Raw genomic sequence first — 12994 nt, forward strand, 5'->3', positions numbered from 1 at the left:
GGGCCGAGGTCTCAAATGACGGGCCCTCGGAAAAATAAATGAGATACGAGCCTCTTATTTTTAAAAAATATATTAAATTATTAATAAAATAAGATACTAAAAATTTGAAAAGATATAAAAGGAAAAATCCGGACCCATGAAAAGTTAATAAACGAAAGAAAGGGCCGGAGTCTCAGATTACTTGTAAACTGACGCAATATCAAGTACCTAAACTTCAATCCTCAAAGTCACAGAAATTTCTGCAACTTTTAAAATAAAATTTTTCTGCACTTCCAATAGATTCGAGTGAGAGGATGAAATGAGTTTGTTATCTTTGAGCGGAAGAGATGATGGGTTTAGCTTAATAGTCGTGTCGTGTGTGTTTGGGCATCGTATGTATTTGTTGTGAATAAACGTGCAGAACGGGGAAAAGATGAGAGATTCTAGAGCACACTTGCAATACGGCGAATAACTTATTGTTTTTCTTCATAGTCAATCAATTATTTTCCCCGAATCTTCTTTCCGTGGGAAAATTCGGCGTGATTTTCAGATCTTCCGTTCGTAAATATATTTATTACTTATTTTAGACCGCATAAATATATCCGTTCATTACCTCGTAAATGGAATTCGATTCCTTTTTTTATTATTTATATATTTATATATCTTACTAGTTACTAGTATTTAATCCGGTGGAGATCGGCGGAGGTCGGGATTAACTGCCATGTCGATTGTGATTCGAAGACACTACTCTGGGAATTTGATGGTTATTCGATCGGCGGATGATTGCTCATGAGCAAGCGCAAGGCACAAACTATCCTAGACGTCTGCGATGCCACTTCAAGTCTTTATGATCCCCAGGCATGTCAATTAGGTTTTTTACTTGACTGGGTTTTAAAGCTTCAAGTTTTAGAGTTTCGGTGATTTCTATTTGGATGAGGGGTGTTTAGCGTGTGTACAATTGCAGACTTTTTGATGTTGCCCTCGTTTGTTTGCCTTTTTGCTTTAGGGTGCTCTGAATTGTAAACGTGGTCAATTTGGGGATTACTGATATTTTTTCCACTTATCTGCTATCGTCTGTTGGTGTATGCGAATTTTGGATTCGTGGAAATGAAATTTTTTAGCTCGTGCTTCAGCTTATGCATTTAGATTTAGTTGCCCTTATTTGTCCGGGATGATTCCGTTAGTTGACTGGATTTTTTTTGCGCTTTTCAGATTCCATGCTTGAGAATAAACTGTATGATGCAAGTTCCAGTTAACAAGGCAGGTCATATTAATACGGTAAGACAATTAACAGGTTAATATGTCATGTTGTTTATTATATTATCATTTCCTATTACCCCTTTGTAGTATTTTTATTATTGCTGAAATTTTCACTGATTTAATCGTCTGTAGTTCATCTAAGGAAATAATTTTTTCTCTCATTCAATAAAGTTTATGCTGTTCTTGCTTGTTGAAGGAGCCTTACTGCAAAACAACAATATTGCCAACATAGAGTGGTCCATGATAATTGTGGCATTCTGAGCTACAACATGTACGAGAACTCTGTTTGTGTTTTTCTTTCATACACCATTCTGTGTCATGCATTATGTGCAATGTAGCTAAAGACTAAAGTTTGTTGAGTAATTTACTCTCTTTGGCAAGTTACAATGCAAATCACTCTTATTTGGTTATGGTAAATTTTAATGGTACAAGTACAGTGAAGGCCGGAAAACAACGTAATGCATAATTTACGTGCTTTGATCATGAAGACATTCATGTGAGGGATTACAAATGGGCAGAGCATTTTATTAGTCTTCTTCTAGTCTAGATTATAATCTAAACCCGCTTTCATAGGTGAAATTTTGTTGGGAATTAATGTAGTGGAATATTATTGCATACTGAACCATTGTAAAGTTGTATCCATTCTCTGTTGTTATCTTTATGATTCAAAACTGATGCTGCAATACCAACTTCTATTTCTAACACTCCTGTTGAAGTTTGAAAATGGGGCATATGAGTTCAAGTGTTCAAATTGGGGTAAAAAAAAGTTTTGGAGAAAATTTTGCGTCTGGTTTATCTAAAACTGTTATTATCCCTTGGTTTAGAATATGATAATCACCTCTTAGGTGAAATGATATCCTGAAAATATAATATGGTAGGAAATTATACCAATGAAATTTCGTAAAGTAATATAAATAATTCGTTGTAATTGTGCCGTATGTAATATAATTTCTAAACAATATTTTTATTTTGAACACTTCCCCTCAAATTCAGCATTGCAATATGGATGGAAATGCAGGTGCTTAAATTAAATTGGTGATAAAGACATGCATCGTGTTCCTTTAAGCAACAACAAACACCGACTATCTTCAGAATTGTACCCATAATAGGATGGATTTAGAGAATACCTACAAAGGGTAAAATCACAAGAGGTCAACTCGCTAACATTTAGGCAAAAGCAAAAGTTTTTCATGCATGAAAGTGACTATGAACTCATTGTAAGATTTTTTTTATTGAATACAGCATTGTGACCACCCATCAGTTGTTATCAACTCATTTCTTGACCAGATATTGATCAGAAAAAGTACAATCATGTGTTGTTTCGATGAACCTTCTCCGCAAACATTATCTTGCATGACATTCAAACGAAAAAAAAAAGAACCATGATACTATATCAAGATTTTAAGAGTGAAGAGAAAGTAACGGTAAGACTTACATGGTTCGTCCATGAATGCCTACATCCATGTGTCAGTTTTTCAGTAGACAGTAAATTTTATTAATTTCTCTTTGTTTAAAATTTTATGATAACTCCTTTTATATCCGTAAAAAAAGTGATAAGGGATCTTTTGGCCATACCCAACTAAATGAACCAAAGTTTGTCAGTAAGATTAAGATTGACAATTCAAATCTGATTCTAGAATACGATACGTGATTTTAACAAGTTAATTGTCATTGTGATAGCTATTTGCCTGACACTTAATGGTATTTTTTATCATTTTGCCTCTTGTCTGAATCGAACAATTGTAAAACAAGAGAAGGGTAATCAGATAATCGGTGCTTAACCATTCCCGTTATGTGGGATATTGGAATGAATTTTGGTTGTTGTAGAGTTTGTAGTCTCACAATGTTTTTGATATTGAGTGATGAATCGTGAGTGCTTTCACAATCAACTCAGATTAGACAGACTCAATTATCATATAGCGAAAACGTCAGAAAAAGTCGTCGATGAATATTGACAAAATCATATCATCTCCGATTTTATGTTAATGGGTATGATGATGCATAAGTTCCCTTTAATTTTGGGATACTGTGCTATTGATGAATGGTCATTTTCTATCACAAAATAGACAACTAATAGATGTCATTTTGCCCAATTCCTCAATATCTTATTGTTGGTGTGCCTTTTCTGTTGCGTGCACATTGAGCATTGTCGAAGTTTGATTAAATGAAATGATTTGTTTTTATCTGTTCTTTTACTGCATCTTCTAGTTGTGGGTTGTGTGATCTTAACTGTCTAAATCAAAACATGTCGCGTCATACATTTCTCTCTCTTGCTCTCTTTCTTGCTCTCTCTCTTTTTGATTGGTTGTCGTACCTTTCTCTTTCCCATACCCCATCCCCCATACTTCTCATTCTACATAGTACTTCATATTTTGAACTGTGCCCAAATAAATAAAAGCTGGACCATTTCTTCATCTGATGACAGATTTATTGTGTTTCGCCAGTTAACAATATGGTATAATTAACATGTTTTTCTAATTGAATAGGTGATACCTCAAATTAAGGAGGAGTTCGGTTGTTGTTCTGATAGAAGTCAAGAGGTTGACTATAGAATTAAGTCTGGAACGTGCAATGTGTGCTCTGCCCCTTGCTCATCTTGCTATCATGACAATCAAATTCTTATGAAATCAGCCGTGGAATCCGCTGGAGAAACCTGTGCGGAACATACAATGGTTGACTGGGGCAAACAAAGTGAAATTGAGCAGCTCAGTGGAATGAGCATTATAGAAACCATGAACTCAAGTGCTGATTCCTCTGAAATCGCTGTATGTATAGCACTCTCGAGGACTTCTGATGCACCTTCATTAGATGATGATGTGGCGCTCTCGAAGTTTGCGGCACAGAAAGTTCCAGAAGGCGATGATAATTGTTTGTCACATGACACTAAAATTTGTGACACCACCAAAATGCTAAACTTCACTTCTGAGAATGGGCATAGGATGGATCCGCCCTGCTTTTCCCTGTCCATCTGTTGCCCCATTGTTCAGAGGGATGAACTGACCACCAACTCTCTCTTATGTAGCTCAAACTCAAGGGGCATAGATGTGGATAAGAGTTCTAATCCCAAGGTCGAATCATTGGAGAGCTCAAAGGAACACTTGAATCCGTCACTGGTTAGAACAGTGCTAACTGATGTTTCTCACGATCTACCTGCTACTGCACCTATGTCCTCTGAAAACATTGATGATATGAAAGCAGAAATCCATCCCATTGATGGGGCCGAGGACTCAGATATGGTGGAGCAGGATGTAAGAATGTATTCATCCTTTTTTAATATGATATTTATGCTATCCTGTTTGTAAGAATTTGACAAGCCTTAACGACATTCTTTTCTGTAGTGATTCTCATTTTAATCACTCTCGAATGGTTACAGATTTCTTATATTAATATATTGAAGTGCGAAAACAAATCTCATATAAATCCTATTTTTTATGGCAGACTCCCCTTTAAGCATTGATAATTGATAATGCGTACAAGTGTCACCGAGTTCATTTTGGTTTCAAATATAGAGTATATGTTGAGGTTAAAATCTGTTACTCAAATTATCCTTTTTTTGGCAAATTCCATCATGAAAAGCAGAATTTCCAGATATTTCGTTATTTTATAGAAAACTTTAGTCGTCTATTAAAACTCGATGAAGAACACTTGAGCCCTGAAAGTGTGACTTTCTTTGTGACTAATATTGCCTACAAGCGTTGCAACATCCTATCAGCATATTGTATTAGAATGTTGCCTAGACCTATGTTGATGGTATTTTTAATATATAATAATAATAATTGAGCATGTGGAGAAATTCATCCCCAAAACTTTGAAGGTTTGAAGTTGTTTATGAGAAAGCTTCTTCATGGTCTTTGAATTTCTCATTTATAATTTAATCCTTGGTCAAATCAGATGTTGATTGAAGTTGCTCTTTTTTCTGGTAATAGGTTAAAGTTTGTGATATCTGCGGAGATGCAGGTCGAGAGGATTTGCTTGCTATCTGTTGTAGGTGTAGTGATGGGGCAGAACACACGTAAGCCGTAAAAAAAAATTAGTATCTGTCTGTGCCATATTTTTTTACGTTGCTATTTTCAAATATCAATAACCTACTCATCCTATCTCAGGTATTGCATGCGGGAAATGCTGGCTAAAGTCCCTGAAACTGACTGGATGTGTGAAGAATGCAAGTCCAGCGAGAAGGTGAGGTATCAGAGACAAGAAAAGTTAGGAAAGATGGATGAAATTGAGAAAAATAATTCCGGTCAAGCAAGTAGCGAACGTATGAATAGTTATGATGTTGAGGGAAATAGAACGAGGGTTTGCCAAAATATTCCCACCAAAAGGCCCAGAGATGATGCTGATACCGAAGTTTCTTCTGTGGTGAAGAAGCCCGCTGTTGACTCGACATTTGGGACTCCGAAGCTCTCTAGGTCAGACAAGGCGCCTGCTCTTTCTTGTGAGAATTCCTTAAAGAATCTAGATAAGGGAAAAGTGCAGCCTTCACATGGGAGTCCAACTTCTGATGCTGTCACAGTTAACAATACACCAGAATTTGCAGGCCCTGATTCAGATCAACGATCACCGAATTTCCGAGGTTCTCTAACGTTTATTTGCTATGTATCATTGATCACTGGTATTCCTGGGGTTTCTCCCTTTAAAAGAAAGTTTTTCACACAGTGGATTTTGGTCTGACACGTGGATTGTTGCGTCAATGTCCCTGAATAATAAGAAATTCTTCCAATTCTGCAGGTACATTCTCAAAACCTAATTCATTTGCATTTCTAAATTCAAAACCGAAGGTCAAGCTTGTTGATCAAGTTCTTCAGCGGGGGAATCGTCTTAAGAATGGCACTATCAGATCAATAGGCAGATCAATTTCATTCAAATCTACAAATTCCATCTTTTCTGAATCGAAAACCAAGATGCTATCACCTAGACTGTCAAACATCCAGGATATTAAGAATACAAAACGGCGAAGCTTATTTGAGCGACAGGGCTCTTTAAGATCAGAAGACAGGCCAATTAATTCGATGATGGCTACTTCAATGAGTTCCGTCTCAAGAAAAGATAAAAGATTAGTATCTAGGGCCGAATCTTGTTCACTTTCTGTATCTACCAATCAGCATGAAACAAAGCCAGTACAACTTGGTAAACCGGTGGCATTATCAAGATCATCCAGTATTGCATCTCGACAGAGTGCAGATTTGGCTGGTTCTGTAGGTACAGTTTGATTCAAAGTTGTGGAATGGTACCTGATATACTTTTTAAATTTTTAATCATTTTTTTGCTGCTCCAAATACTGTGTGGGCAGGTGATTTTAAGAAACCAACATATGGCCTCAATACTCCTAGAGTGTCATCTGCTAATGACATTAACAACTTTGATGAGAAATCCAATCACACTAGCCCCAATGAGGATTCTTCATCATGCTCAGGTGATTTTGAAACACCACACTTTAGTGCTATTGAATGCCGACCTGATGGATTTGCTCAGCCTGGAGAACTAACAAATTCTGGTGAATCATCGAGGGAAGATCCTGGAAGCGACTTCCGGATGTCATATGTAAAATCTTTCAGAAAAGAAAGCATTAACCTGAAAGCTGCTATTGAGGCTGCTGTGCGGAGAAAGCCAATAGGTTACAAAAAGCATAGATATGATGACACATCAGCATCGAGCAAGGGTTGTGATTTTTCTTCTAAAGGTCATATATCAAGTTCAATTGGAAGGAGAATGGAGACTTATGCTGCAGAGACAGCCGAGAGGCATACTGTATCCCAAATTTTGACTGCTGACTCTCATGGAACTCTTAACACTGTGGACTTCTTCTCATCAGTGGCTGTGGAGGCTCTTTCTTCTGGAGGAGATGAAGTGCCAAGTGTTCCATTGGATGTGCAGGCCTCCTCCAGAGACATGTACAGTAATGTTGAGGCACCTAGGCATTTCAATTTGAAATCCTTTGCGATCCCCGACCATGAATACATATGGCGGTATGCATATTTTCTGCAAACTCGTTTGATTTTATATTTGACTCTAGTTGTGATGCAGCTGAGTTCTTTGGTGCGGAAACTATTGTTTCTCACTTTTTCCTTTAAATGCAGAGGAAGCTTTGAGATTTATCAAAGTGGTAAAGTCTTCACTGTCTGGGATGGAATCCAAGCCCATATGTCTACATGTGCATCACAAAAGGTTATAGAATCTTTAAATAACTTTAAAAGCAGAATTGTCCTAAATGAAGTGCCTCGCATAAGCACCTGGCCAGTACAGTTTCAGGAACATGGGGTTGGGGAGGATAACATTGCCCTTTTCTTTTTTGCTAAAGATCTTGAGAGGTAACTTATCGAGTTTTTCCATTTATTTTTATTTTTATCTCTATCCAGTTTCTTCTGTTTGAAGGTAGCCATCTTGTGCTACAGCTATGCCAAAAGCTACAAAGTTTGGCTGGAGAATATGATGAAGAATGACCTTGCTCTCAAAGGGAGTTTTGATGGTGTTGAACTCCTGATATTTCCTTCCAATCAGCTTCCTGAGAATTCCCAGAGTAAGCCAAATTTAAACCATCTTTACTTGAGAAACTAGATCTCATTGATTCTTGAAGATTGTCTTTAGTAATGATCATTAAAGGGAACAGTTTTCGTTATGAGGATTTGCATTTTATGAAACACCTATAATATAATAATAAAGGAAGTGTTTGCTATTTTGGTTGGGCATGTTTAAGCTGTTTAGGAACCCCACTATTGAACACCTTATATGATTGCCTGAAAATGATCGTGCTTGCAAGAATTGGGTGCGGCGACATTGGTTGGACCTTGACCAACAAAATGAATTTTTCATATCCTGGTTTCAGTGATCTGGAGCCATAAAAAAGTTTGAGAAGTTCTAATTTCCATGCCTTTTTGTATTCCTTCACAGTGAGAGAAGATAGGATGCAATTTTCTTGATATTTCATGCAGGGTGGAATACATTATTCTTCCTTTGGGGTGTGTTCAGAGCAAAGAAAGGGAGTTGCTTGCGAAATATGCCCGACACTTTGAAGCAGTTTTCTGCGCCTCAAAATATTCCCCCATCTATAATGTCTGTGCCTGGGAACAGGTGCATACTTAGACCAGTCACTAAGGATTTGCTTGCAGGCGATGATATATCCTCTGAGCGAAAAGTCAATGCCTCAGAAAACCTTTGTGATGCAATGTTGACTAAAGCTGTAAATGGAGATTGTGGTCTCAAAGCATCTTCTTTGGATTGTTTTGTTGGTAGACAAAATTCCAGCTTCTCCACTGCAGTAAGAGGTGCCAGACCGACATGTCAAAAACCAATGGATACTTGTCTGGTATTTTCCATTTTGTGCACATATGCATAAAAAATTTTATATCGCTGAATGATGAATGGGTCTGATTTTTCCATAGTTGTGTCGCTTGTCAAGTAAAAATGCTGGCTTTTTGGCCTTTTTGAATTGGCTAGTTTTGCTTGTTGCATTGCATGATAACCTTTTTCCCTTCAAAATTTGGGTCAGTTGCTTTGCTGATATCTTGTTTCTGGTGATCGATTGTCTAGTGCCATGTTTGTTCTGTTAGACATCACTATGGCATTCTGATATGTATTTCCATATTGTTGTCCATAGGAAGGAGGAGCCAGTTCCATCCATAGACCTTTCCAGTCTATTTTGAGTTCCAGTATTCCCGAAAACAAGCCTGTGTTAATGCAATTGGATACTCTAGTTCGTAGAGAACAGTCATCGCATCCTTCCTACAAGCCTTCAGATTGTAGCCCTGATATGCCTCCTGAGGGAGGCGTAGTTGAGACACCTACTGTCTTGAGCAGAATGACCTGCAGTCAAGATCAAGTCAAGTTAAGAATGGTTGGTGAAGATCTGTCCACGTGTGTCGAAGTTCCCATGGAGGAAGACCGAGACACCAGAGGCCTAAACACAGACATCAACAGATTGCTTTTGAACCACGATGAATATCTGCATCCCAAGTGTACAAGCATGGAAACTCGAGCTCCTTATGCATGTACTAGCCAAGTTTTGCCTGAAAATGATGATAAACATGGCCTACCACTTAGAGCACTTGAAAAAGTAAGTATAGATGTATGCAAGTTCACTGATCTTTCTATGCATGTGATGGTTTCTTCTTGTATTGATGCTTTTGTGGCACAGATGAACCATGTGGTTTCGGAGAATCGAGACTATGAAGTGTGTGATGAGACTGTCATCCTCTGGCATTCAGAAAATGCTGAAAGGCGTTTCTTCCCCGTGGAATTACATCCTGTGAGGGGCGTACAGCTGGTTGACAGATCGATGCTTCAGAAACCGAATCCATTGGAACAAAACCAGCATCATGATAGGGCACCGAACCTTGAGCTTGCTTTAGGGGCCGAAAGAAAATCCTCGACTTCGGACATCCAACCATCAATAATCAGGAATGCTGAAAGAAAAGTAGCCAAGGAATACATCCATGGTGAGAGATCAATCAAAGCAGATGAAGATGATGACGACGAATCGGCCTCTCTTTCCCTCTCTCTTTCGTTCCCCTTTCCCAAGGAGTAAAAAACCACAAAAATGCTCAAAAAACTGAGCAGCTTGTGTCTCAGAAAGATCATGTCACTACCTCATTGCTTCTCTTTCACGATTTTGGAGACTAGTAGTGCTGTACATCAAAAGTACATATCCGGGCTTGTATAGCTGTAAGTAGGTACGGTATATGTAGTGGGATCGTGTTTTATGATCCTTCAATCGGTTACCTGAAAAATAGTTGGTAAAGTCAGATATTCGAATTATAACTCTTTTAGATCACATCCTCTCCAGTACATGTATAGTTGGCAAGTGCGTAGTGCCTGTGGCTGTCTGATTATTCGTAGATGCAGTTTCAGGACTGTTTGTGCTATGAAAATGTTTGGCTCGTCATGCTGATAACTTATCATTCTTATGATTTTCCTGTAATTCATCATGGCGTGCCAAAGATGACATATCATAGCTTGGGGAAATAACTCTTTGGGAGTAGATCTTGGATTCAAGAACGAGTCCTCTTCTTGGGCCAGGAAAAAAAATTAAAAATAAACATTAAAGAATCAGAAGATGATGTTTGTATGAAGTTCGGCGGTATTAATTCCACAGATGGTCTCTGTTGATATAAATGATGTTTTTTTTTTCAATATAATCGTGCTGAATTGCCTTGTTGATATTTGAGACAAGAAAAAGGGAATGGATAGGAAACCGGAAAGCAACTCATTGCTCCCAACAAAAATACAAGTGATAAAGCATTGAAAAACCCACTAATATAACTTGAAATTTTATTTTTTAACGTTATTTTAATTTTCATTTCTTCGATGGGAAAACTCAGAGAAGAAAGACGAAGTGCCGTAGAAATTCATGCAATGAAATAATTTATAATTTCGAGTGTAGTTTTCTACAAAATTGCATCAAATATTGACTTTACAATAGCCATTGCTTTGGAGCTCTAAAGGATGAAAAAATCAATCAAGGATTTGTAAAAGTACTTATGGTTTTTACTTAATTTTTGAAAATAGACCAATACTTATTGCTTTACATTGAACCGATGACATCACGGGGAAGAGTTGACATAAAAAATTAACATTCTACACTAGTCAATTCAAACAGTATGTACCCGGTGAGAGTGACGACATTTCCATTTTGGAGTATTGGGTTGAAAGCAATGAAAAACTACATTTGATTTTGTCTAAGCATTGCATCTGGTTATACAATGTTATCAATATCTAGGATTTGTATGTATACCAAGCATAATAATTTTACAACAATGAATCACGGGATCGTGTTATCTGATTATTGTTGCGAGTAAACAGGTGCAGCAGCAGCATTATAGTTACCATCAAAATGTAGCATCAGCTTATTCAATTTGTGATTGCTTATCCTCTGCTGGTACACACTGCAGCTCTTCTTATCTTCTTCCAACCCTGAAGCATCATCATCAGAAGTTGGTGGCAAGAGCATTGTTGCAAGCTTAACGATGTCTTTACTCGAATTAATGATTCGGTTGAAGCAGAGGTATCTGCCGTAAGAACAAGGATCCTCGAAAACACAGATATGAGCGTCTACCAAGAACGGCAAGTCCACAGTCACAAACACACCATTTTTAAACATCTCCGCTGCCCCCAATAAGTAGGGATCTTTTATACTCAAATCAGGACGCATTAATAGGCCTCCATTTATAGACACCATGTTCACCCCTCTGTCCTTCGCCAGTGCCCATGCTGTCTTCTCCGCTACCGTCTTCCATACTCCATGCCATAACTATGTAAAACATAAAATACAAGATTTTATAATCAGGTGTCTTAGTGATCAATCAACTTTGCTAGTACTACTTTACAGTACGTGGCCAGCAGGAGCAGTTGCCCCCTCTTCCCTGTTAACCATTCCAATATGTATTTTGCCATGTGTTGAACATGGGATAAAAAAGTGTTTTTGCCTCCCCTAAGTTTTAAGAATCTTCTAATGTTAAGTTCCGGTCCCTGCTTGACAATTCTCACTTCATCACTTCTACCTTAGTTCAATATTCAGATGTTGCTTTAGGTACTTTCATATTATTCGGAAGAACAGATTCTACAATTAAATTAAATGTTACTGAGAAAATATCTATAGAATTTAGGGGCATTGTGTGGTGGATGAGGCTCTTTATGAACGATCCATGTAAATCGATTCTTATATAGCATTCTTTTTTCACTTCAAAATTCAGTTGCTAATACATACAAGATGGGATTTTGTTTGAGTACCTTAAATTTTTTACAAAAGTTGATGTCACTCCAATTTCTTTCGTCAACACGAACATCATCGTCCTCGACCCCGTTATTATTGTGGTGTTGGCTGTCCCTCCAGATGACAGCAGCCGCAGAGGAGGTAAAAACAACCTTGTCTATAGTGTGTGTCTGTGCACAAGCTTCTAGGACATTGTGTGCTGCTCTTACTTCCAATTCACCCATATATTCCTGTATTGTGTGTATACTCGACACCCTATGTTAATCAAGTGAATTCAATATTTGTGATCTCCAATTGGAAAAAGAAGTGTTCACGTACGTCATTAGTTGGGTGATCGGAGGGAGGCTCGAAGGAGTAAAACAAGGCACAACATCCCTTCAGCGCCTGCATAATGCTACCATAATCCAATGGATCTGAATGGAATACTCTCAACTTTTCACCATATTTACTCCATTGCCTCTCCTCATACCACTCATCTGAAATCAGTATCACATCATTTATATAATTTACGACGACAAAAGTCAACAATTTATTAATGTAAGACTTCGTAATTGCCTGGACACAACCAAGAAATCGAAGAACCGGAAGGAAAAATAAAAAACGAAACTGTACACAAGCGAACAAATTTCTACTCATAATCTACGATATTTATTCAAAAATCAACTTAATTAGAAGAAACTCGCAGATTCTAAACCAAAAATTAACACACACACTTAACACCAAACACATGGCAAGCACGTACCCCCGTGGTTGTTCACCGCAGCGTGAACCGTATACCCTCTCTGCAACAGGCGGTGCACCAGGGCGGAGCCCAACTGCCCTGACGCATCCATTACGCACACCGTCCCCATCGCCGATTCATCCCAAAAAACAGCCGCAGGTGCCATTACCCCCCAGCTGTGTATGAAAAAACTCCGAAATGGGTATCTAATCTAATCTAAATCATGAAAAAACAGGTAGAAAAGGGAAATTGAGATTTGAAAGAATCGAGTAGACGCGCATATATATTTATAGGGAGGGGAAGGACCGGACTGGTAGTTGTGCGCGAGT

At 38.0% G+C, this 12994-nt stretch overlaps 2 protein-coding genes across 7 annotated transcripts; one reads left to right on the forward strand and one right to left on the reverse strand.

The window, feature by feature from the left end:
* The first annotated feature begins 147 nt into the window (after positions 1-147).
* On the forward strand, positions 148-10360 carry LOC142532677 (ASI1-immunoprecipitated protein 2-like). Of its 6 annotated transcripts, XM_075639034.1 has the most exons (13): positions 154-203; positions 651-837; positions 1192-1257; positions 3726-4487; positions 5166-5251; positions 5343-5812; positions 5968-6438; positions 6530-7205; positions 7317-7547; positions 7632-7756; positions 8169-8542; positions 8834-9289; positions 9371-10360. In XM_075639034.1, exons 2-13 carry the CDS (start codon positions 769-771, stop codon positions 9758-9760), a joined length of 4176 nt encoding a protein of 1391 aa, XP_075495149.1. In that variant the 5' UTR covers positions 154-203; positions 651-768; the 3' UTR covers positions 9761-10360. The 6 variants fall into 6 exon arrangements, with proteins under 6 accessions (XP_075495151.1, XP_075495150.1, XP_075495153.1 ...); XM_075639036.1 differs by having other exon boundaries at positions 148-837; positions 3747-4487; XM_075639035.1 differs by having other exon boundaries at positions 148-837; positions 1192-1239.
* Positions 10361-10788: 428 nt separating this feature from the next.
* On the reverse strand, positions 10789-12994 carry LOC142532680 (cinnamoyl-CoA reductase 1-like). Its single transcript, XM_075639043.1, has 4 exons — positions 12687-12994; positions 12263-12420; positions 11962-12174; positions 10789-11482 (listed from the first exon to the last, which is right to left on the reverse strand). The coding sequence occupies exons 1-4, from the start codon at positions 12829-12831 to the stop codon at positions 11015-11017; spliced, it is 984 nt and encodes a 327-aa protein (XP_075495158.1). The 5' UTR covers positions 12832-12994; the 3' UTR covers positions 10789-11014.

This window comes from Primulina tabacum, chromosome 18 (assembly GCF_025594145.1).
Source record: "Primulina tabacum isolate GXHZ01 chromosome 18, ASM2559414v2, whole genome shotgun sequence".
Lineage (NCBI taxonomy): Eukaryota > Viridiplantae > Streptophyta > Magnoliopsida > Lamiales > Gesneriaceae > Primulina > Primulina tabacum.

Bases quoted from the DNA above. Each gene is read 5' to 3' on its own strand.
- LOC142532677 (XM_075639034.1), top strand. From the start codon at position 769: ATGAGCAAGCGCAAGGCACAAACTATCCTAGACGTCTGCGATGCCACT. The intron at 7,206-7,316 runs GTATGCATATTT...CTTTAAATGCAG, and splicing joins GACCATGAATACATATGGCG to AGGAAGCTTTGAGATTTATC. The intron at 9,290-9,370 runs GTAAGTATAGAT...TTTGTGGCACAG, and splicing joins CACTTAGAGCACTTGAAAAA to ATGAACCATGTGGTTTCGGA.
- LOC142532680 (XM_075639043.1), bottom strand. From the start codon at position 12,831: ATGGCACCTGCGGCTGTTTTTTGGGATGAATCGGCGATGGGGACGGTG. The intron at 12,175-12,262 runs GTACGTGAACAC...CACACAATACAG, and splicing joins CCGATCACCCAACTAATGAC to GAATATATGGGTGAATTGGA. The intron at 11,483-11,961 runs GTACTCAAACAA...TGTTTTACATAG, and splicing joins ACTTTTGTAAAAAATTTAAG to TTATGGCATGGAGTATGGAA.